Below are 23832 nucleotides of genomic sequence, written 5' to 3'. Positions count from 1 at the left end.
AGCTAAAAAAAATGAAAAAATATCGAAAATTAGCGATTTTTAAATTTGTAATTTTTTTGGAGGTTTCCCCCATTTACGGGGAACGAGGGAACTTTTTTCAATTTTTGAGGGTAAAGTCTTCGACTAGATACGATTTGTGATCTTTTGGCATATTGTTCATCAAAATCGGTCCAGCGAGAGCTGAGATTGAGCGTTCACAGACACAAAAAAATAAAAAATAAAAAAAAAAACACATCATAGTAAAATTAATACCCTCTCAGCTTTGCATCGAAGCTAAAAATACTTGTCGTAAATAACATTTCTACCAATGCTCCTGAAGTTATGAACATTCTTATACTAGTACTGGAAGAGCATGATAAAGTGATTCATTAGGATAACATTTTTAAATCGATAAATAAATACTAATTAACAATGCAAAAAAATATCTTCAATTTTACAATTATTTTAGGAGAATTCTAGTGGTTAATGATAAATTAACCAACCTATATTTACAGAGTTGACCAGACTTAACTATCAACTCTTATAATTTTTGATCGAATAATCATTTTATCATTTTAGCTTAGGTTTTACTATGATGATTTGTTTTTTGTGACTGTTATCACTTTTTTACAGCTCTCACTGGACCGATTTGTTTCAACGATACGTCAAAAGATCACAAATCGTATCTAGTCGAAGACATTACCCTCAAAATTGAAAAAATTTCCCTCGTTCCCCATAAATTTACTGTAATATGTTAATTATTATTATTATTACTTTTTGTGTTGCCATTTTTCTCAGCTATTACTGAATTGATTTTTTTCAACGATATGCCAGAAAATTACAAATGTATCTAGTTGTTGAAGTATATTACCCTCAATAGTTTAAAAAATTTCTTCATTTTCTAATAATAGGGAAAATCCCTCAAAAATTTATGATTTTTGAAATTGTAAAATTTCGACAGTCAAATGTGGATAAAATTAAATAATTTTTTTGTAATTACTTAATGTATGATCCTTTCTTCATGTATATGTTTTTACATATTTGACACATATCCTACCCACGGCAGGGTTCCAATAAAACAACTTTTGCATGACAAGTTAACCTTTACAACTATTGTAGTTGTTCCGGAATTATTCCGTCCTCTTAACATATGTTAAATTAAAGTTTATGTTGCATACCACAAGATCAATAAATATTTGACCGAACACTTTATCTTCTATATGCTAATAGCCTCCTATTAGTTAAACAAAATATGATTTTTTTGTGAAAAAAATGACCGGTTTTCGTGTTGTTATAATTTTTTAAGTTAGTAAAATGTATATTTTAAAAAAATGAATTTATATTATTATAAGGAATATGGGATAGACCTAGTAAATGTTTAATAGTGTATAAATCAATAAATAAATAATACTAAATAAGATTTAAACAAATTCTAAATATTTTTATTTTAGAAAAAATTTACTGTTCAAGGATAAAAATATCACTTTGTGCATATATTTCCATACAGTTATGATAGTAATGGATACTAATTTTTTTATTGTGTATTAATATTTAATTCTTAACTAATCCGCACAATTTTTTTAGGGGAGCAATGTTTTAAATTGTACCTGACCAATCAATTGGTAAACCTGAATCTAGTTATCGTGGGTAATATTTTTATTTCTAATTAGTCTGGTATATAATTATTTATAACAGTTATGCAAATTATGCTAGTATAATTTTACACAATTCTTTATTAAACTTTACATAAAGTTTAAGCTTTTTGTTTGAAGTCTGTAAAAGATTTTAGTATTTCATTTATCAAACATGGAAATTACTTTGCAGGATGTTTTATAAAGCTTTCATGATTTAATAGTATATTCGTCAGATTTTTTAGTCATAGCACTAATATTGTTTAAAGGACATTTTTCTAAAATTAAAATAAGATTCCTAATAATACGTTATATGTTTTAACGTAAAAATATATAAAAAATAATACCTGAATTTTTAAATGTTTTATTAAATATGTTTGTATTCTCAAAAAAAATAATTTGTGCTATTATTAAAATTTATCTATAATGGGGTCTATTATAAATAGTACATTTTTTTTTTAAAGATATTCGTAAATAATTTAATTTATTTTTAAAGATATTTTTGATATAAAAAGGAATATTTACAAATTTTATATTTTTAAAATTATAATGAAATGTTATTAATTCCAAATACAAAATAACATCAATAAAAACGTAAATCAAATTTTTTTATAAAGCACGAGGAAAAATTAAAAACAAAATGTAATACTTTTAATTATGATATACAAATACAATAATCTGTATATTAGTTGAAATATATCGACATCATCAGTTTTTAATTAATTGGTTAGTCTGCTGTTTGTATCAATAAAATGTTATAAAGCATTGTGGTGCCGGCCGGCTTTTGCGCTGACGCCACTACGGCCAGTTGGGCGCATACAGTCCCTTTCATGAAGCACGTGAGATACCCGCTGACTACCGCGCGGTACGGTCCCCCGTAGGTGGCCGACAAACGACCTACGCACAATATTTAAGCGTCTGTAATAATTTCATTTTTCAATGTTCGATTGCCATTCCAATCTGATATAAATTGTGTTCATATTTTTTTGTCGCGTTTTATTTTTTGTTGCAGTGGCGGCATTTTTATTATCATAGTGATCAAAATTTACTAAATTTCACGAGTCAATCGGATTTTGTGGACATGATAAAAGTTATATGAAAAAACTTTCTAAGTACGGCAGCGCATTGGCTCCAGAAAAAAGCTGCTGTATAGAATCAAAAACGCCACAGGTAAAATTACTATTACAAGATTAGACGGCTTAATAATTTATGTCCGGTACACGTCAAGGCGCATATTAATTTCTTACTTGTGTCAAGATCTTCGGGTAAATTGGTTTTATTTGAAAAATTCAATCTCCCAATCATTGATTTATAGCTTCGAATAAAAACCAGCTATAAGTCACTCATGATAGTATTGAATATTGTGTAAGAGCATTTCCTAAGTTTACCTTACTATTTTAATGATTATTTACCGAAAAAAATACTGTTCGTGGCATTTTCAAATATTATTATATTTTCTTAAAAAAAGCGTACATAATAAGTAGCTTGGTATTACAAAACGCTTAGTTATTAAAGATATACACTACAATGTTGTCTATTTTATTCGTTAAGTAATTTATGTTCAATTTCTTCCAAAGATACTAAAGATATTATAATACTACGTTTAACTTACTACGGCTTCGTTCACTATGTCTAACAATAAGAAATTTCACTACTCATTTATTGCTCTACTAATAGCCCATTGCGAGATTCATATTGTTTGATCAACATTTTAAAACTGAATTTACTTTTTCCACAATAAAATATAAAAAATATGGTTTTACTAGTAAAGACGATACATATTAATTGACAGATGACTGGCCTTTATAAAATACATCGACCAACCATCGAAAACGTTAAAAAAAAACGAGTCATATCTCCCATTATAATATTATAATATATTGAAATATTTCCTATGAAAAACAAACAAAAAATCACTGTCCGCAACGTTCATCCAATGCTGTAACACAAACATAAATATTTGTGCGTTATAAATAATGCCTTAGAAATGTCACCTAGTGTTCACCTGGTGCTTGTCAAAATGAAAAATGTTTTTGGATTTGATGTGTTTTAAAATACAGTTATGTTGACGTTAACTTGTATAGTGGACACATTTTTTTCCGCTTATCTTATTATTATACTAGTCAAATTAAAACTCATTCGCAACTTTTTTACATTCCCAATTGTTCTAGTTGTAAGTTGTAAAAGCCAAGAGCTGTCAAATCGAATGCAAATTACTTGAAGATAAATCAAGACGATAAAGCGAAATTAATATTAATGATCTGTATTGCATTTCTCCCACAATTGGAATTATTCGATTTTCATTCCGCCTGTCGTGACATAAATAAATCCTATTTCGTTTTTGAATTTCTACTATTGTGTTGTTTACACAGATAGTATATGTACCGCGATGAGATTTACTTCATTTTTTAGTGCAACTCATGTCATTCTATTTACACGTCGGCTTTGGATATCTTATACAGTAGTTTATAAAATTCACATGCTGTATTTTTTTCTATGCACAAGCATTGTCACCTATCAAATTTGTATCATGTAAGATGTACAAAATGTACTTACAATAAAACTAATGGTGTAATTAATTATATATACGCGTTATATATATATTTAGTATTAATTTAATTAACTGTCTCTGCTCAGTACTTTTCCGATGGTAGGTGATGTATAACACAAATGATAAATGCATCGTAATAAAACTCGGATTGTGAATTTTTATGATCAGTATAATCAAATTTAATTCATAACCATAGCCGAATTTAACATACTATGGTTTATTATTTAAACGCTCGCTAAATTTAATCCCAGTCCTATTAAAAATAACAGTTATTTCGGAATAATTAATATCACAATAAAGTATGAGGCACATTATTTGCTACTAAAAAATATGTCACGATTTGGACCTAATTTTTCAACTTTATGTAAAATAAATGTATTCTGTTCTATTATAATAAACTAAAAATTAAAAAACACATAATAAATTTCCCCTGTTGATTATATTTGTCCACTGAAATTCAATATTCTCATTTATGAAATAAATAAGCGATATGGGTAACAGAAAACAACAGTATCGATAACGAAAGTATTTTATGATAATTATGGGTTTTGTTTTTTACAAAACCCATAATAGTTATAGTTTTAATTTTATAAAAATTTAAATCTAATATGAGACATTTTGGTCGTATTTAATATGAACAAAATTTACTATGCTCTCCAAGTGTGGGGGGCTTTTTATTTATTATCCATTAACAGAGTTTTCTTATTGCTGAAATGATGTTTCAAAACATCAATAGAAATAAATAAATAATCTAAACAAGTTAAAGTGACAATATATTCCAGCATGTCATTTATATCATTAAAATGAAACATATTGTTTGAAACTAAAGTTACGTGCTATGATTTCATATTTTTGTGACATAAAAATAAATTTAACGTTTTACTTCCGACTATACTTTGATTACATTTGTCATTTAGAAAATTATGTGTTCTACATGGACACAATCCATTCATTAGTACGTTGATGTACTTAGCTCAATCCTAAATAAACGTTTAGTCCACATTGAACGCTGTAATAACTATGTTTCACTGATTTTTTTCTCGCGAAATTTTAATTAAATTCAGTGTGTGATCTTAAAAAATAAATATGCGTCATGTGAGATTTTATACAACGTTTGTAATATTAAACAACAAAATAATAAAGCATTGTTCTAATAATTACTTAATAAAATGTCTAAAATTATTATAGCAGTCGGTATTAGGAAATGAGACGTGACGTTAATCTCTAAAAATAACATTTCTATTTACACGTATAAAGAATGCATTACAATAAAGCGTCAATTTTGACGATCTTTAGCATGTACTGCTTATTGAAAAAAAACCTACTAAATAACAAACAAATTGCAGGATAGTCATAAAAATCATAAGAACATAATGTTTTCCAATTTTGTTATTTGAAATGTGTATACTTTGAAAGAAAAAAACAGTACACGTAGAAAATTAGAGCAGTAAAATTACAACACAACGAAGCGAAAAACATTTTTATCGAGTAGTTTTTATTAGTCTGGAAATTGAATGGTTTAGCCATGTTCATACGTGTTGTGTTCAACAATTAAAGACAACGGGCAAAGTTCGGGGAAAAAAAAATATTGGCAACAGCACTTTAATTTATATTATTCAAAAAAGCTATAATAGCTTTATATGGTAATTAAAAAAAAACCAGCACAGTGGGGACGTGGCATGTTTTGGTCAAGTATAATGATATCTAACAGTGATTAAAATCACTATCATAAAAAATGCTTCGATGCAAATCTGTAGATAGTGTTTAATTTTAAAAAATTGGTAGATTATTCCAAAAGCTACATGATCTCCTATTTCCTATTTATATCCTGATTACAAGTTTTATGATTTATAAGTGTAATATTTATATATAAATAAAAGGAAATGGTTTTATTTAAAAAAAAAAGTATGTCGAATGAAAAAGGTATATAAATAGTATTTATCATAAAAAAATTGTATTGATCCATCAATTTTTCAACCAGTTATAACGTTAAAAATGAATTTTTTTTAAAAAAATCGTATTTTTTTTAACTTTCATGTCCGTTTTCACTATGAAAACAAAATAAAGTCCATAATTTCTTTTTTCTCATAATAAAGTATATTACATCAGCTTTAATATAAGGTATATATAAAAGTGTCAGTATTTCAGGAACACTTTCAAAAATTAAGTTGAAAAAGTTAATTTTTTGAGAAAAAATTATCATAATGAATCCCCCCCTGTGGGTAGGTAAAGGATCAGATTTATAAAAAAAATATATCAAATGATAGGTAAAGACATTATGCATCTGTAAAAAAAATGATATTGATTTGGCCATTTTTTTTTAAAATATGGCAGTTTTAAGTAAAAAAAATGGAAAAAATTTCGAAAATTAGCAGTTTTTAAATTTGTAATTTTTTTGAAGATTTCGCCCATTTACGGGGAACAAGGGAAATTTTTTAGGGTAATGTCTTCGACTAGATATGATTTGTAATCTTTTAACGTATCGTTGAAACAAATCCGTTCGGCGAGAGCTGAAAAAACACATCATAGTAAAATTTTATGAACATCTTGGGAAGGTCTTAATTAACTATTAATACGAGTATATTTATTTTAATTGGGTTAATTTAAGATTTTTCAGTTGATTTGTTTCTATAATTTTATTGTTTGATGCATTATTCGAAATTAGATCAATTTTAGTTATAAATATTAACATATGTATGATAGAATAAAAAGTTATAAGAACTACTCTTAATTTATAGTCTTTATATTTACATAAAAAATTATGTTTTTCATCAAAATGGATCTCATACTAACATAGTGTAAGAGATGATTAAATTTTACATGCCTGACAATATATTTTATACATACAGTGACTTGTAAGCATGACAGTCACTTTAAGTGAAGTTTTTATTTACGTAAAAAGATAACTAAGCCCTCAATTCAAAGTAAATGCCTTTTTTATCATATACATGCTATAATAATTTTGAAATTCTTATAAAGGAAAATATCAAATCGAATGTATAAAGTAAACAAGTCGAAACGCACGTCGTATAAATAAATCATTTGATAAACGTTTCATTCTACTTTAAATTTAACAACAGGAGAATGTATGTAATGTAACTTTCATTATAATCAATAATTATTCAGACAATCGACCAAATCTCATGGGCTTATGTAGTTTATTTTACATAAAAGGATTCACAGGCTACAAAATTAAAACATGAGTAAAATTTACAGCCGTATATTTTTAAGTTTGAAAAATAATAAAAATTGTAATTTTTTGTATGTTGAATTAGTGTGATTTTTATGTTTTGTGCTTCATCAAAACTTTGTTTTTATTTTTCCTGACTAAAAAATTTACATATATATCGATGTGAACCATTGACATTTGCACTAGATGATTGTGTTTATTTTGAACTAATATTATCAAACATGTAATTATGTAACATGTAACATTTTTACTAGTAAGACACATTTAATGCTAATTTATTATAAAGAATCATAAATATTTAAATTTGTATAAATTGAGTTAATAAATTAGCAAGAATGCGATTAAGATAAAGATTAAGTATATTACTATTATATTTTTTTTCCTTTTAATATTGACTATAATATTTATGAAAATATTTTTTGGTAGATTAAATGTCGAAAAATTAATTTCAGACCAAAAATCTGAAATGAATTTTTCGTTTATTGTAATAACATATATATTAAGAAATATATCAGTTTATATTAAGACATTAGCAATTCATAATATTAATTAAATTAGCATAATTTTTCAATTAAACTTAATGTATAAAATATATTAATAACTTGAAAAATATCATTTAAAAAAAATACCATCAATGAGTACCATATTTAATGACTTAATTATAGTAAAATAATAATGTATAGTTTTAATCAGGCAAATAAATGTCTTGTAGAACATAATATTAATTTTTATAATAGATGCTGCTATTTTTCTCTTTGACTTAGTAGTAGTTTCCATTGTATTTATCGGAAAAATCGGATCTTTTAAAATAATTTCTTGAAATTATTTTTATTACTTTCTTGATTTGTTAAACCAGACAAAATGTTAAAACATCTAGAAAAAATATTTAATAAAACAAATGTCGAAAAATCAATACCTTTTCAATGTCACATCGAAACCGAAACACTGTTTTAAACAAGCAGTGTTTAAAACGTAACAACCCTGATTATTAATAAAATAAAAATAAAGTAGAGAAGATTAAGGTCTACGAAGTTTCTATATATATGACATGATTCACTTGCATAGGTGATTATCAATGCAAATAATTTGACTCAATAGTTATCAATATTTTAATTAAATACATCAGGTTTAAATAAAAAAATTAGTTCACAGTGATTGAAATAAAATACAAATTACCATCACAATTCAAAAGAAATTAAATTTTGCATAAGATTAAGTTACATAAAAATAACTTATTTTTTAAATAATTTTGTAGTTATATAAACTTGATTTGTATAATAATAATTTTTATCATAGGTAACCAATAATATTTTATAATTAAAATATAAAATCGTTTTTTACTTAATTTCTTAAGTTAAGGTATGTATTATAGAATAAAAATAGTAGTTTGCTATTTGAAAACATTGGTTGTGTGTTCGATGGTTGTGAAGTAGAAAAGCAAATGGTTTTGGTATATTCGGTCCTTCATAGTTTCTTATATTGGGTATAATAAATTATTGTAGAGTGAAACGTTAAGTATGACCTAGTTTGGAAAATTCGATAAAATAAAAAGATAATGTTCTAATGATAGAAAAAATGTATTTAACCCCAAAAGTGACAATAAAAAAAAATCACTACTGAAATGTGACTCCAGAGATTGTGTTAATGAAAATATATAATTAAATATATTTGTGAAACGTGTAATCATAATCACGTTCAATTTGTAATATGAATTCAGTGACCAATTAATTTTTGATCCATTCTTTTAAGGAAGATGTGCATGGAAAGGATAAAATGATGTTATTCGATTTTAACATTGTAATATTCTTCATTGAATTATGGAAAAGCGAAGTAAAATTTCATTATTATTTTTACTTGAAGTTCATCACAACTTTGTTCCTTCTTATCCTTTCAGAAGTGATAACAACTCGTTGACTGAATTATTATTCGTGTATTCAGCACACAAGAGATAATGAAACGGACCTGAAAACATCAACTAACAACAAGAACACTTATGTCTGACAATAGTCATTTTTATACAGCTTTTTTCACTGGCTTGATACTGTTAAAGTTTTATTTAAAATAACTTTTCTACATTTTTGCAATTTTATTTATTAAAATAAACTTTATATCAATGAAAATAACCAAAATATTTATCACAAAAATGTGTCTTATCATAATCTTAAAAAATAATGTCCACTAAGGTTATAATATTTTACACCATTTCAAATTAATTAGAAAAAAAATAATGTCGCAACAGTAATATATGTATTTTTTTATAGTTAATTTATCTTGGATAATACGGCCGTTGGCTACATTATATTATATTTGTTTATATAGTTATTATTATTGTGTCTATATTTCTAATAATAACAATTTTGCTCTAGAACATGATTACATTCAGATAATGATTATACGTGTATACGTACATCATATATTTTCTTGTTTACTGATTGCTCGATTTCGTAAAAATTATATTCTGGGTAAAAGAAATTTGTAAATAAATATAACAAATTTTTTCCTCTTAATTTAGATTTAAATATGACATCCGAAAATATACATAAAATAAATAGCTGTTGTAAAATAAATATAGTTCAAGACGATAATATAATTTTAATGATCACATAATATATACTTAAAAATTAAATAAACTTCAGGATAAAAATTGATAAAAAAGATTGTTTTTATGGTTTTAGTCAATTTATATCAAAATTATCCCTGTATAAATATAAAAAGTGAAATTTGTACCATCTTAAATGTAAGAATTATAAAATGTGATTTACACCAAAATTTCATTTAATATGTATCACAAATTATTAATAATTATCAAGAATAAATATTACATAACTTGCTATTCTTTTAAGATTAAACACGGTAACGAAAGTAATTTTTAAAACATTCTATTTTAGATTTTTGCATATTTTTTTGTTATATTGGAAATATAACTCAAAATATTTTTTAATTTTATACAAATTATAAAAATAAATACAATTTAATAAATAACCAAGAATTGTAAAAAAAAAATCCAAGGTTATTCATAAAAGTTTATGAACATAAAAACGCAAAATTAACTTTTGATACAAATTATCTCAACTCTACATATCAACTGCTATTCAAATAAAAAGTTAACTAAGTAGTTTTAAATATTTGATAAATTGTTATACTGGAAAAAATCTGGTGTATTCATCAAATATTTAGAAATTCATATTATAATTATTATAATAATGATCAGTTTTACATACTTCTATTTCCAAACTTAACATGTTAAAGAGGGTGTTGGCCTTCTCTAGTATATTATAGAGTCAAAGATGGTTCTTGGCTAAGCCAATGATGGACGGTAAGGTATTTGGGCCGGCTTGTACCAGAGACATAGCATCACTAATGAAAAAATTACAATAATAATCTCGCTGGCACTTTGGGAGTCGAACCTGCGACTCTGTGTCAGGAAACATACGTTTCAACCTACTAGGTCTATTATATTATAATATACAGGTTGTTCAGTAAGTTAGGAAACGGTTAAATCGTTACAAAAAATGAGTACAATAGAAATTCATTTCCTTACTTACTGAACACTCTATATAATTTATAGTCTATGGGTGTTCAGTAAATAAAAAAAAGAGGTTCTATTGTTCTTATTGTTTATAACAATTGATATTATTCTTTACATTTTGAACCTTTAATATATGTATTATAATTTTATATTTTTTTGAACTATTTAAATATTTATATTGTCGTTAAAAAAAATATATTTAGCGTCCCTATTAACTATAAGAAGTGATACTAAAATGTAATTATTAATTCATAAATAAATACATATATTGGTAACTAATAATTTAGTGGGTTAGGATAAATGGATCGTCCAGTAACGCGTTATGTTAATAAAATGAGTCACTCTATAAAATCTTAAGTTAATCATAAGATGAATCACAAATTTTTTTTTTTTTCATCATATGTCTAAAAGGTATTGATAAAGAAAATTAATATTATACATACGTGTTAAGGTGCTAAATTTAATCGAACATGACATTAAATTATGTACGAGTAATACTAAAATATAGTATAGTATGTATAGATTCGTACGAAGTTAATCTACTGTGTAATATAGAGCTAATAGCATTATTTAATAAATTATGTGTAACAAGAAGTGCTATAGACAGCGAAAACTCCATCTTAGATTATTAAATTAGTTATAAAAAGTCGTGGAACTCAAATGATTTTGGTAAGTAATTTGCATGTATTTTTTTTGCATTTCATTTATATTAAAATCGTAAGTATATACTGATAGAACACAACACTGAAACATTAATTCTCTTTTATTTTAATGGATGTTTGTATCGTTTTCTTTTTGTAATGTATTCCACATCTAATATTTATTACTATTAAATTTAGTTGTCTTAGTTGTTTGAATTAAAAGGTCCGTTAACTAATTTTCATAAATAATTTAATAGAATATTATTTTACACCGGGTTTTATTCTTTTTATAAAAGCAAAAACCCTATTGCTTTTTAAGATATAAATTAATAACAAAAAATTATCCAATCTTCTTAAACTGAACCAAAATACTCACCAAAAAAGTTTTCATTTCAACTTTTTAATTAAATAGGTCTACAAAGGTTTAGATCTTTCAAATACAACAAATAATAAATTAAATTATAAAAAATGAAATTATTTTTTACAGTATTATAATTTTATACATTATAGAATTTACCAATATAAGGTAAAAGTTTTTTTACTAACCTTTGTTAAACCAAAAAAGACCATAAAAGGAACTTTATTATTTCATTACTATATTTAATATAATAATAACATTAAAATCTAGAGTTTTTTGCACTAAATACAAACCAAAAGTATCTTTCTAAATTATTTATCTAATTAAGTACAAATTTTTACATATTTTTATACATAATCAAAACTATTGAGATATATATAAACCACATCCATCATTTGAGTATACATAAATATATACAATATATAATGTTATAGAATTTTAATTTAAATATATTTGAAAAATTTCTATTTGCGTATGAATATTTAATAAAAAATTTTAAATATTAAAATTATAAATAATTCATTATATTAGTAAAACATAATAAAAATAAACGAGAAAAATTAAAGTCGCGAGTGAAATAACTTGATACGTTTATTTAAAAAAATGTTATCTGATTTTTTGTTTTATTGGTCATGTATTTACAATAAATAATAGAGTTATCAAACTGATACAGACCAAGACGAAAATACGCCTGATATATTTTTTCTCATGAAGTGTATTAAGTTCCATATGACTCCGAAGTTTGCAAGATTACCAAGTAAGTCAAACAATAATAATATTAATTTTTTCAAGTCAATCAATATCGCTTAGGAGAAGTTTCTTAAATTAGAAATAATAAATCATTATCGTAATAGAGGCAGATTACAAATGGGGGCTTATTAATTACATTTAAAACTTTCTAATTTTCTAAGTCAATCACAGTGGGAAATCTTCGAATAGAAGATGTACCAAGTGATTAAACATAAATTTAAAAGAAAAAATTGCAAAATTTACTTTTAGAACACAAAAGTAAGGGCCAAATAAATAATTTTAATAAGAGTCCGGTAATTTCAGTTTCTAAAAACTAGGGGACGATTTAGTTAAAAACAACATTGTGATACCCATTGAATAAACTGAAATTCTTAAGACAAGTTTTTTAACGAAAAAAATTTAAAACAAACTTATGGTGATTTTCTAAAAATTTGTGTTAGGTATGTAGATGATATTTTCGCAGTAATAAATAAAGACTTTAATATGGAGGTCTTTATACAACATTTAAATTCTTTTTACCCATCGATTAAATTCATATATGAACAAAAAGTAGAGGGAAAATTGCCTTTTTTGGATTTATTAGTTGAAAGAGTAGAGGAGGAACTAAATTTTGAAATTTATCAAAAAAAAAAACGCACACATTCAGGTACATTCGGAACAAATCGAACCACAACTGGCAACACGAATTGGCAGCTTTTAATAGTATAGTTTACAGATTAATTAATATTCCGATGAATTAAATAGATTTTTATAAAAAACTGGGGCTTATAAGAAAAATAGCTCAATTTAATGGGTGTAACGAAAACATAATTTCAAATTTAGTCCGAACACATAAGTAGAATAAAGAAAGGAGGCTAGCTAGTACTTTAACTAGGGCAGGGGAACAATAAGTAATTAGATCATTCATTTTATATTATCCGATCATCTTAAATACACTAGCTAGAATTTTAAAAAATTTTAGTATTACTTTAGTAACATCTAAGAGTAATAATTTAAGAGATTTATTAGGTAATCCTAACGATAAGATAGAAGAAGGGAGGAAATCAGGCATTTATAAAATACAATGTAATAAATGTTACGTAGGAGAAACAAAAAGAAATATAGAGGTCAGGTTAAAAGAGCACTTAAGGAACATTAAAAATCAAGAAGTTGAAAAATCTCCAGTGGCTGAACATTTATTGACACATAATCACGCCATTAAAACCATAAAACTAATTAAAAACGTAAACATAATTACAAAGAACTTAATATAAGGGATGAGGCAATAGAAATGTTTAAAAATTAAAACAATTTAATTAATTGGGATCTTGGCCCACTGAAAAATTCATTATTAAACTTGAGTTAACTGGCAAAATGTGATAATATTAGTAGCGGCTTGTGGGTTCTGGTGGTGGAAGTGCGACTTTAAATATAATACCGCAAGTTTTAGGTATAAAAAATTGTCAAATTAAATATAATAAAATAAAACACAATACACATATATTATTATTTTAAAGGTCACAGTAGAAAATAGAAATGAAAATAATAATAATAGCGATTATATTATTATAATAATCGATAACGACAAGAAGTTAATTCTAAAAATAAATTACCAAATATAGAAATATACTAATATTTTAACGTATGGACGACGCTGCCGGTCGTCCAAACAATGCTCGTGTGTGCAAGTGTACCTGAACATACTGAAGGAATCAACTTTAATGTTCACACACGACAAATGTATTATAACTATTTAAAAATTTGCATTTTTAATGAAAATTTAGAATTAAGAATATGCAATCAATTTTCTTCTTTTAATGAATTTTAGTAGGGGGTGTGATCGCCTCGTCATTCAAGCCACGAGCCACCACTGGACAATATTACTTAGTGATAATGTCACTAAGTGATAAGGTCACTAGAGGTATATGAGGGAGATTTTTCTAGTCGGGGTATGAGTATGTGTTTAGTGTTGATAATGGTAACATTATTTCCAATCAATCGTGGATAAGATGAGAGAATTTATACTTAGATACTTTGGTCATGTTATGAGGAGAGAAGAATCGGAAGATTTAAAAACATTTAAAGAAATGAATGTTGAAGGAAGAAGAGGTAGAGGAAGACCAAAAAAGAGATGGAGGGATGCTATTGAATGCGAAATGAAGACAGCTGATGTGAGCGTAGATGATGTAGAAGATCGTGTCAAGTGGAAGTTTAGGATAAGGGTGGCCGACCCCAAGTAGTTGGGATTAAGGAGAGGAAGAAGAAGAAAAATAATGGTAACATTATTTCCGAAATACGTATCGACGATTTTTCAGTAATTTTTTGTGGCTTTTTGAGTTTATAATTTTTAGTGTTAAATTAACAATATTTGTAATATAGTTTTATTTTAAGTAATATAAGTCAAAAGTAATCAATTTTTATTATACATGTATTTACAACTTCAGCAACTTCGACAATTAGTTACATATAATATTAATATTACTTTCATTTTAAATTTTACAGTACCAAATTATTTCTGATTAAATTACATAGTGTACTAAATATTTTGAATATTCTATAAACATAATTTAAAAAAATGGTGTTTAATTAGTTTCAAATTGAATTCACATAAAACTTAAAATTATATTGATTTACAATCTTGCCTACAGGGCCGAAATAAAAAATATTTGAAATTAGGATCGATAATGATAATAAATAATTTTATAAAAAAAAAATTTATAATAATAAAATAAACTGAACAAAAATACACATCCAAAGTTATAATTGAGTGACAAAGCTTTGTAAGTGTTTCTTCTTACCATTATTCAAACCAGTAATAATAATTACTTAATGGATCGAAAACCTAGTGAATTTTTATTTTTAAAAGTAAAAATAAATCAAATTGATATCATTAATAATTTACCACACTAATAACTATTTAGATCGTTTTAGCCACGCAAAGTTATGATTACGCATAATACAATATAAATGTTATGTTTTAAATATATAATAAATAATATAATAGTAATTTTTATCAAATGGCATTACACGAATGACGTGATTTTATTATTGTAATAAAAAAAAAAGTAATTTTATAAATATCAACACATATTGGTATTTTTAATTACTTAGATTGTTCATAATTGATATTTTATAATACATAAAATATTCAACTACTGATGATAATTGTGCATCTATTAGTTAATTTTTTATGAAATTATAATTAGACATGTGTTGTTTATTGCTATAGACTATTTTTTAGCTCATAAACTATTTAATTGTGGTTAAAAATAATAACAATAAACTACAAGCATGTAATCAATACTTTATTTTTTAATTTAAAATCTTGTGATTTTAATGATTTAATGAATTGGATAGGGATAAATAAATTTTAACTAAATAATTAATAAAATTTGTTATGTAATAATCAATCTCTGTGTGAAATTTTAGAATTTGGAAAAATCCAAAAATAATTAAATTGTTTTTATTTTTTACGTTAAGTATTGTTTTTAAAAATAAATAAAAGAATAAACTATAAATCAACATATCTGTCTGTTAACATAATTTATCTGTTGTTTTTACATTCCACATACTATTTTATACTTTTTAGTAAATCGAACGTAAGTCACGATTAGTATCATGTTGATACGGCACTTTCAAAATCATAGATAGCCTTAGATTAGGAGTTTATAAGTTAAGAAGGCTAGGAATAGCTTAGGCCTTTCAAAATTTTAAATATACAGTTATAAAAAAAAATTTAGAGAGGGATATAACATATATGTTTTTTAAATTATAATTATGCCTTGAAGACTTTATTTTGTTGTTAGTGAAGTGCAGGTGACGCGATGTGACGATTATTTCATGTATTACTACAATTAATTCTCAAAAATGTTTGTGAAATTTTTTATTTTTGTTTTATATTTAAAGTGAAGCAATGTATGTGCAAAAATCATAAATAACAAATAGCAACTATTGGTTTGTTTTTAATTTTTTTTTTTATTTGCTGATCAAAAGATCATTAGATGTATAGAATGTATAAAAATGAATTATTTTAAATACATTTACTGCTAATATCAATCAAAGAATTAAAAATTCCATATAGTTTAAATTTGAAATTTTTCACATTTTAAATAAATAAAAAAATTACTTTTGTAGATCTTCAAGAAATAACTTATGTATTATAATTGTTTAAGAGAACGTGCGATTATCAGAATAACGTTACTTTTCTCGACAAATGTGTGAAACTGAATTGGTGAAATAATAAAATAGGAAACCATCGTAAGACTAAGTCTTATAATTTTGTTAAGGTTTATCGTAAACCAATATTTATGATATAAAACAGGTTCGAAAATATGTTATCTATTATGTATTTGTTTGGGTCGATAAAAGTGTATATAAGTTGACTAGAAATAAAGAGGACGTAGGAGTAAATTAACTTATATATAGACGTCGAATTTAAAAAAACTTTGTTTTTATCGGTAAATGGGACAGCAAGTATGTTTAAGCAAACAATTAAAAAAAAATCTAACTCTTAATCATTTTTCATAGGATAATTAACATAAATATATTATATATATTTTTTTTTTCTTAAGCCTTATTAATAGCAAAATAATTTTTAGAGCATCTATTTCTTTTGATAAATGTATTATATTTAAAAATAATATAAAAAAATAAATAAAAATTATTTTGTATGTCGCTGCCAACTGATAAACAATGATATTTAAGTTTAGTTTGTTTAAAATTTTTTCCAAAGTATAAATTATTCATGAAGAATTTTATCTTTTTAGATATTTTAACCTTTAACCAATACTAATATTTTTCCATACAGTAACTTTATCCAGCAAGTTCACCTATATCTTTTAAACCCAATCGCCAGAATGTTATATTAAGATATAATTTAAAATATAATTTATTTATTCTCTTTTTTTTTATATTTTTTTTTTATATTTTAATGACTTCTGCCATATTTCATACGTTTTCCTTATAATTATAATTTATAATGTAATTTAAAGGTTCAATTAATAAAATGCATTGTTATAATTCGTTTTGCCTTTTAATGTGTGTCAGTCATGATGATTAATTAAATAAAAAATTTTGATGGCCTCTCTATCAATGATTAATAATTAATTGTTATTTGTATGCTCGTGTATTGTACACACTTAAAATTATCTACTTTATTTTTCTAAAAATATACGAGAAATATTTCACTAAAATTAAGAGTACATTTTCCGAAAAATATTTTCCGATCCTCACTTGGGAAATGCGTCATTGCAAGCCATTTACTTAACGGTACATTAAAGGCGTTTTAGGGCTTCAACAATTCATAGTCAACGTCATGTTGCAACACAATCAAGCGTTTGTGGTGATATTGTTGAAGTTAAAACAATATTGAAATCAAAATCCTAAAATCTTGTTCTTGTTCTTATATATATATATATTTTTTTTTGTTTTTGTACCAATATTTTATTTTCGTAGGTGTTTGAAATGATTTATTTGTCATAATATCATATCATATTATTATTACTAATAAGAAGAAAATAGAGTAGGTAATAATTATAAATAGAATTAAATAATTTAAAATAGAATAATTTGTCTTCTGATGAAGACATATAGAATAACACATGTGATACCATTTCAAAACAGAATAGATTCCTAAAGTTGAAACTGGTCGTGACCAGTTAAAAAAAAAAATTCTTAAAATTTAAAATAAATTTTAAGATAACTCTCGACTTAATTTAATACTAATCATATTTTTTTAATAATTAGCTCGCAAGCGCTGTATATCACATGTGTGCATATACTACTACTACCAACAATAAACATAAGTTAAGATAAATAACAATTTTACATATGTCTTAGTTTAAACAACTACTTTGATAAGAAATCTAATTTTACAATAAGTATTAGCAGAATAATAATTAATGTTAATAAATATAAATGATTTGGAATTACAAAATGTTTCGCAATGACCTTTAATGAAGTTTATAAAAGTATGTTCTACTATATAGGTTGTATACTTATCTATTGATTTTGAATACTAGTAATTTGAAAGGCAAAAATAGAATTTAGGACACGCCTATTTTTTATTAATAAAGATAGAAAATATAGTTGTGAACAAAAGGTTAAACTCAATAAAAAATTGAAACATTGTGTAATAGAATACAAAAAGTACTTTAGGCATTTTATTTATTATTTAGCTTAATTATATTGCTATCGAAAACATGTATAAATTAAAAGTTGAAAGTAAATATCTTTAATAATAAATATATTATCTATGTAAAATATTTTAGATTTTTATTTTCCATCGAATATTGACCACTTGAAAAATCAATATTTTTTTAAAGTATGCAAGTAAATAAAATTAAATTTAAACTAATGTAAAGAAACTACTTGATAAAAATTGATAAAACCTTTAAAACTAAAATATTTTATGGATAAAAATTATTTAAGGCAAAATTGTTAAATATAAAGATGTAAGCGCTAAAATAAATAAAGGCTAATTATCAGAAATATTTCTATCAAGCACTTATTAAATTTCAAGATTAACTTAATTGTAAAATTTAAAACTATTAAGTTTTAAAATTTCCGCTTAGGCTAATATAATTGTCGATTCATCCATTTAAAAGTGCAGTTCTCTAAGAGTAATGACTTGGCAAATTCTTTCTAGACCATTGCCAGCAAACCCAAAACTTATCACATAAAATCCATAACACGCACACAAAACTTTAAGTAGTGTTAAATAAGGGTATGATATAGATAAAATATGTTGAATCTTACCTGACACTCGATATTCATTGTCTATGTTCAAAATATGTTTATTACAGAAAATATATTAAAATTATGTTATGCATCAGTTTGTTATTCACTCAATAATATTATTAATATCGATTCGTCACGTTTTTTTATTTGAAAAAAGTAAGACATTTACAATATTATAAATATTCACGGTTAGAAAATTAGAAGATTTTACAATTGTATAATGTACTAAAAATAAAAGTTACCTACATTAATTATGTAGTGTGTACATTACACACATCACCAAAATTAGTAAATTATTATATACATATTCTTTGGTAGTATTATTAACATTAAAGTGCAAAATAAATCTAAAATTTATTTTTACATGCGCACATATGTTTTTTGTTGTGGAGTAACTTTGATACTCAGTGTTGGGAAAATTCCTTTTTAAATCCCTTTTAATTTCCTTTCCTCGTTCTGTTCACTTCCTAAAGAGAACCTTGTTTCAGATCCTAATTATGTTTTTAAAAAGAACTTGTTCCTCTTCTTTGATGAAAAAAAATTAAACCAGCTATTATTGTTATATTAATAACAATAATATAAAATATTGATTGATTCATTTTTCTTGTTATCTATTAAGTACGATTAAAAAAGTTTAACTTCTATAAGATTCAAATTATCGAACGCCCTGCAACATTTTCAAAAAATGAGTTAAAAAGTGATAAATATGCAAGGATGTTCTCTTTCAAACCCTTTTAATCATAGGTTATTAATTGGATTTTCTAAAAATATATATATTAAAAAAAAGATTTTGTCTTGTAGTATAACTAAAAATTTAATTCTGAAATGTTCATTTTAAGTACAGATATATTTTGTAATGTTGAAATATTTCATAAAACTGTGAAATATTGTTATTTTATAGTTGATTCAAATTCTATTACTACAAAAGTTATAATTAAAAGAAGTTGGATCATGTTAATACCCTTAAGCTTTCATTGTATTTTTTAAAGAAAGTATTTACTATAATAACTTAATAAAAATAATACTTGATATACTGGAATAATTTGTAAAAAACCTATTGAAGAATAATTGTCAAATTAAAAATTATTAATTACTTTAAAAAATTAAAATTTGTCATCCTACTCAGGCGTGGAATAATGTGTGTGGCAGATGATTTTTTTAATGGGTTAAGTCGACATTTATTCACGCTAAAAATTTTTGTAAATCAAAAGAAAAAAAAGCACATTATGATAAAATCAATACCTTTTCAGCTTCATATCTAAGCGAGAAATAATTAAAAATTTTAAAATTATTAAGATTTTTAAAATTTGGTTTTTATGATCATTTATAAAAACCTATACTAATATTATTTTTCTATTGTTATTGCTTATTAATTGTTTGATATTTAGGCTGTATAGGAATAATTATAAAATATATTTTAATTAAAAAAATATTTTATTAATTTTTAATTCATTCAATAAAAAACCAGCAAAGTTGGAACTATCGCAATTAAACATCTTGAAAATACTACATTTAGTTAGAAGTATATAATTTTCTGTTAATGTTAAGATCATTTCCAAGCCATACCTATCACATAATGACACATTTGATTTGTATTTCGGAAATTTGATATTTTAAATTACATCTTTCAACTATAGAAATTATATCTCTTGATCCAAATCATTGATTATATATTGTACCTAAATGTAAAGGATGAATGTTTTTTACCGTCGACCAACTTTTAAAAATAAACAGGTAATGTTTCAAGAAATAATTTTTTTTGGTAAATTACGTATTTTGATTATTTAAAATAGCCGGATGGAAAAGGAGGATATTTTTTACTTATCAATATTGTTATTTCGGTAAAAATTACAATATTTCAATAAATATTAAAATTTTTTGTTGCATTTAAATATTAAAAGCATAATTTAAAACACAATTATAGAGGTATCATAAAATTTTCTTGTCGTCAGCTGATCTCCAAGTTTCTATAATCTAAAAATCCCAATTTATTGACAGAGTGACATGTCCTCAACTTGGTGAGTTTACGATAATGAGATTTCTTTTTAAATCACAAATTATGTCTATCTTGTTAGTAGGAACTTTGCTTTTGACCTAACATTGTTAAGTACTATAGTATGGAGTATTAAATATAATTCAATAATTTATATTATGTCATCATAATAATTTTCCCAAACTTATATTTTTTGTACAATTATGAAGTAATAGATGATATTTAAATCTTTAATTAAGACATTTAAGAAAATTTATTTATACTATTATTTTATTTAATTTATCATTAAGCAATTATAAATCATAAAATAAAAACCTAGCACAGTGTCATAGTGGGAACACAGCAATGTTGAGTAAAAGTTTTTTCTGTATTCTAATGATTTTTAAGAATAAATTGAACAATAGTAGATTTCAGGAAGAATAAATAATCAAAAATTATATTATTTATTATTAATTACTAAATTTAAATATCTACAATTATTACTTGTATTTGATGCAATCAATTATTTTCAATAACTCAAGTGAGCGAAAACAAAAAAAAACTTTTGAAATATTATTACTAACATAATTTAGGGTATATAACGTGATTGATATAGGGAAAGACAATAATTTCTTCAGAAACTATTGAAAATTTTTAATGTTTTTAAAGAGAAAAATTATTTGGTTAAAAAATTTACAATTATATATGATTAAATAATTTGTTTTTCTTCTCTTTAAAATAAAAAATTTTAACTTAATTTTCGTAAGAGAAAATATCTTATGGTACATCGGATAAAAAAATTGTAAATTTAAAATTGTTTGTAATTTTTTTTTAACATAAATTATAAATGTTCAATAGTCTCTGAAAAAATAAGAGTTTTACGTGAATTTCAATTGGTTTAATACTAACTTTTCCAATTCGCTTAATGTTTTCTCTTAATAATTAAATGTATAAAGTCTCATAAATTTAATACTAAAAATATAGTTAAATAAATAAAGCATGTATATTTAAAATAAACCATGATAGATTTTTTGATTTGGATAAATATAAATTGGTAAATGCACTTAAACTAATATTTTAATAAAAAATTTAGTGAAAAACAGAAGTTCTAATAATATATAACATTGTAGAATTAAATAAGTGTTTTAGTTTCAATAACGTTGCCAATTGAGTTTTATTATTTTAAAAATGTGCAAGAAATCATTAACTTTTTTGTTATATGTACTTGGACTCATTAGCCAAGTTTCATTAATGTCTTATGACAAAAAAAGTGCAGATTTCAAAATGTATACCATAAATGTTTTAAATCATATTCGAGTTAAAACGGGGTGGTATTCAATGTCAAAATTACAATTTACTCAAGGTACTTTTAAATTTGATGTAAATAATGTTATAAATGAAGTTATTGATGAGAGAAACTATATTGCTAAACTTAATTATATAATACATTTAATAAACTGCGAATACTCTAATATATTGCAAACATTTGATGTCATGTTAAGTTTTATTATAAATAAGTGTCAATCGGAAAAAGACAAAAACCACCAAATCCAATTCCAATACTGCACAATGCGATTAGTTGATGTTATAAAAAATTCTTCAATCATGTTTATGAAACTTTTGGGCGCTACTACATTCCTAAGTCAATTAGATTTGCGAATTATTGACGAATTTTTAATAAATCCAAGAGTGATCGACAATGAAATTGAATTATTTTACATGTATACAGATGATAAAATGAATCGACCGGAATTTGTTAACGAAAATGACATTATTGATGTTTTTGAAGATATAAAAAAATTTCATAAAAATATAGTCGAGCCAACAATACAAAAACTTTTCGAATTTAACAAGGTGTGTGGTTCTAGATATAGAAATGTTATTCCAATGGTTTTGATGTCAGAGTATGACGAGAAAAATATAAATGAAATCATAAATGATCCAGACGATTATATAAATTTAATTTGTAATGATCTCAATAATTTTTATAGTCGAATAGTTGACAATTATTACAGGGACCTTGGTTTTGGAGATTTAGTAGGAACTAATAATTTCAGGTAAGACAATCAATATATTATCATAATTTAAATTATCCTTTACTTTATCTTTAAAAAGTACTTAAATATACCCCAAATTAAAATTATCAATCAGATAAAAACATTTTTTAAATTATTTGTTCACCAATACACAATTATGTATATACTCTATAGTCTATGTATAAAACATATATATATATAAAAAAATATATATATATATATAATTAGGGTGTCCCTTATTTTGAAAATTTTGGAAAATCTTCGGGCTCACCCCCCAAATTTATGTGTATACATATAAAAAGTGGCTACAAAAAATTCCAGGCCGATCAGATAAGTTTAACCCGTGCCGACTTGGGGTTGAAAATCGGCCAAAAGGGGTACTTTTTTAGTTTTTAGCAATTAACTCGTAAATTAGCACACTCACAAAAAAAAATATAAAAATTAAATTGTAGATCTAATTGTTTTGTATAAATTAAGT

The 23832-nt window shown here is 24.3% G+C and overlaps 1 protein-coding gene and 1 long non-coding RNA gene across 2 annotated transcripts in view; both read left to right on the top strand.

Annotated features, from left to right (window-relative positions):
• The first annotated feature begins 2347 nt into the window (after positions 1 to 2347).
• Positions 2348 to 9814, top strand: LOC126902828 (uncharacterized). The gene is made up of 3 exons (XR_007703349.1): positions 2348 to 2780; positions 9101 to 9181; positions 9246 to 9814. It is a non-coding gene; the product is annotated as an uncharacterized LOC126902828 (long non-coding RNA).
• A 12618-nt stretch (positions 9815 to 22432) lies between these two features.
• Positions 22433 to 23832, top strand: part of LOC126902247 (uncharacterized) — a 9859-nt gene continuing 8459 nt past the window's right edge. Inside the window, exon 1 of the mRNA XM_050679318.1 lies at positions 22433 to 23375. Within this exon, the coding sequence (XP_050535275.1) occupies positions 22507 to 23375 (869 nt within the window). The 5' untranslated portion in view covers positions 22433 to 22506. The remainder of the gene's footprint in view (positions 23376 to 23832) is intronic.

This window comes from Daktulosphaira vitifoliae, unplaced genomic scaffold (genome assembly GCF_025091365.1).
Source record: "Daktulosphaira vitifoliae isolate Bord-2020 unplaced genomic scaffold, ASM2509136v1 Scaffold_1, whole genome shotgun sequence".
Classification (NCBI taxonomy): Eukaryota; Metazoa; Arthropoda; class Insecta; order Hemiptera; family Phylloxeridae; genus Daktulosphaira; species Daktulosphaira vitifoliae.
Note: the sequence above shows the minus strand (reverse complement) of the source record. Positions and strands in the feature narration are given on the sequence as shown.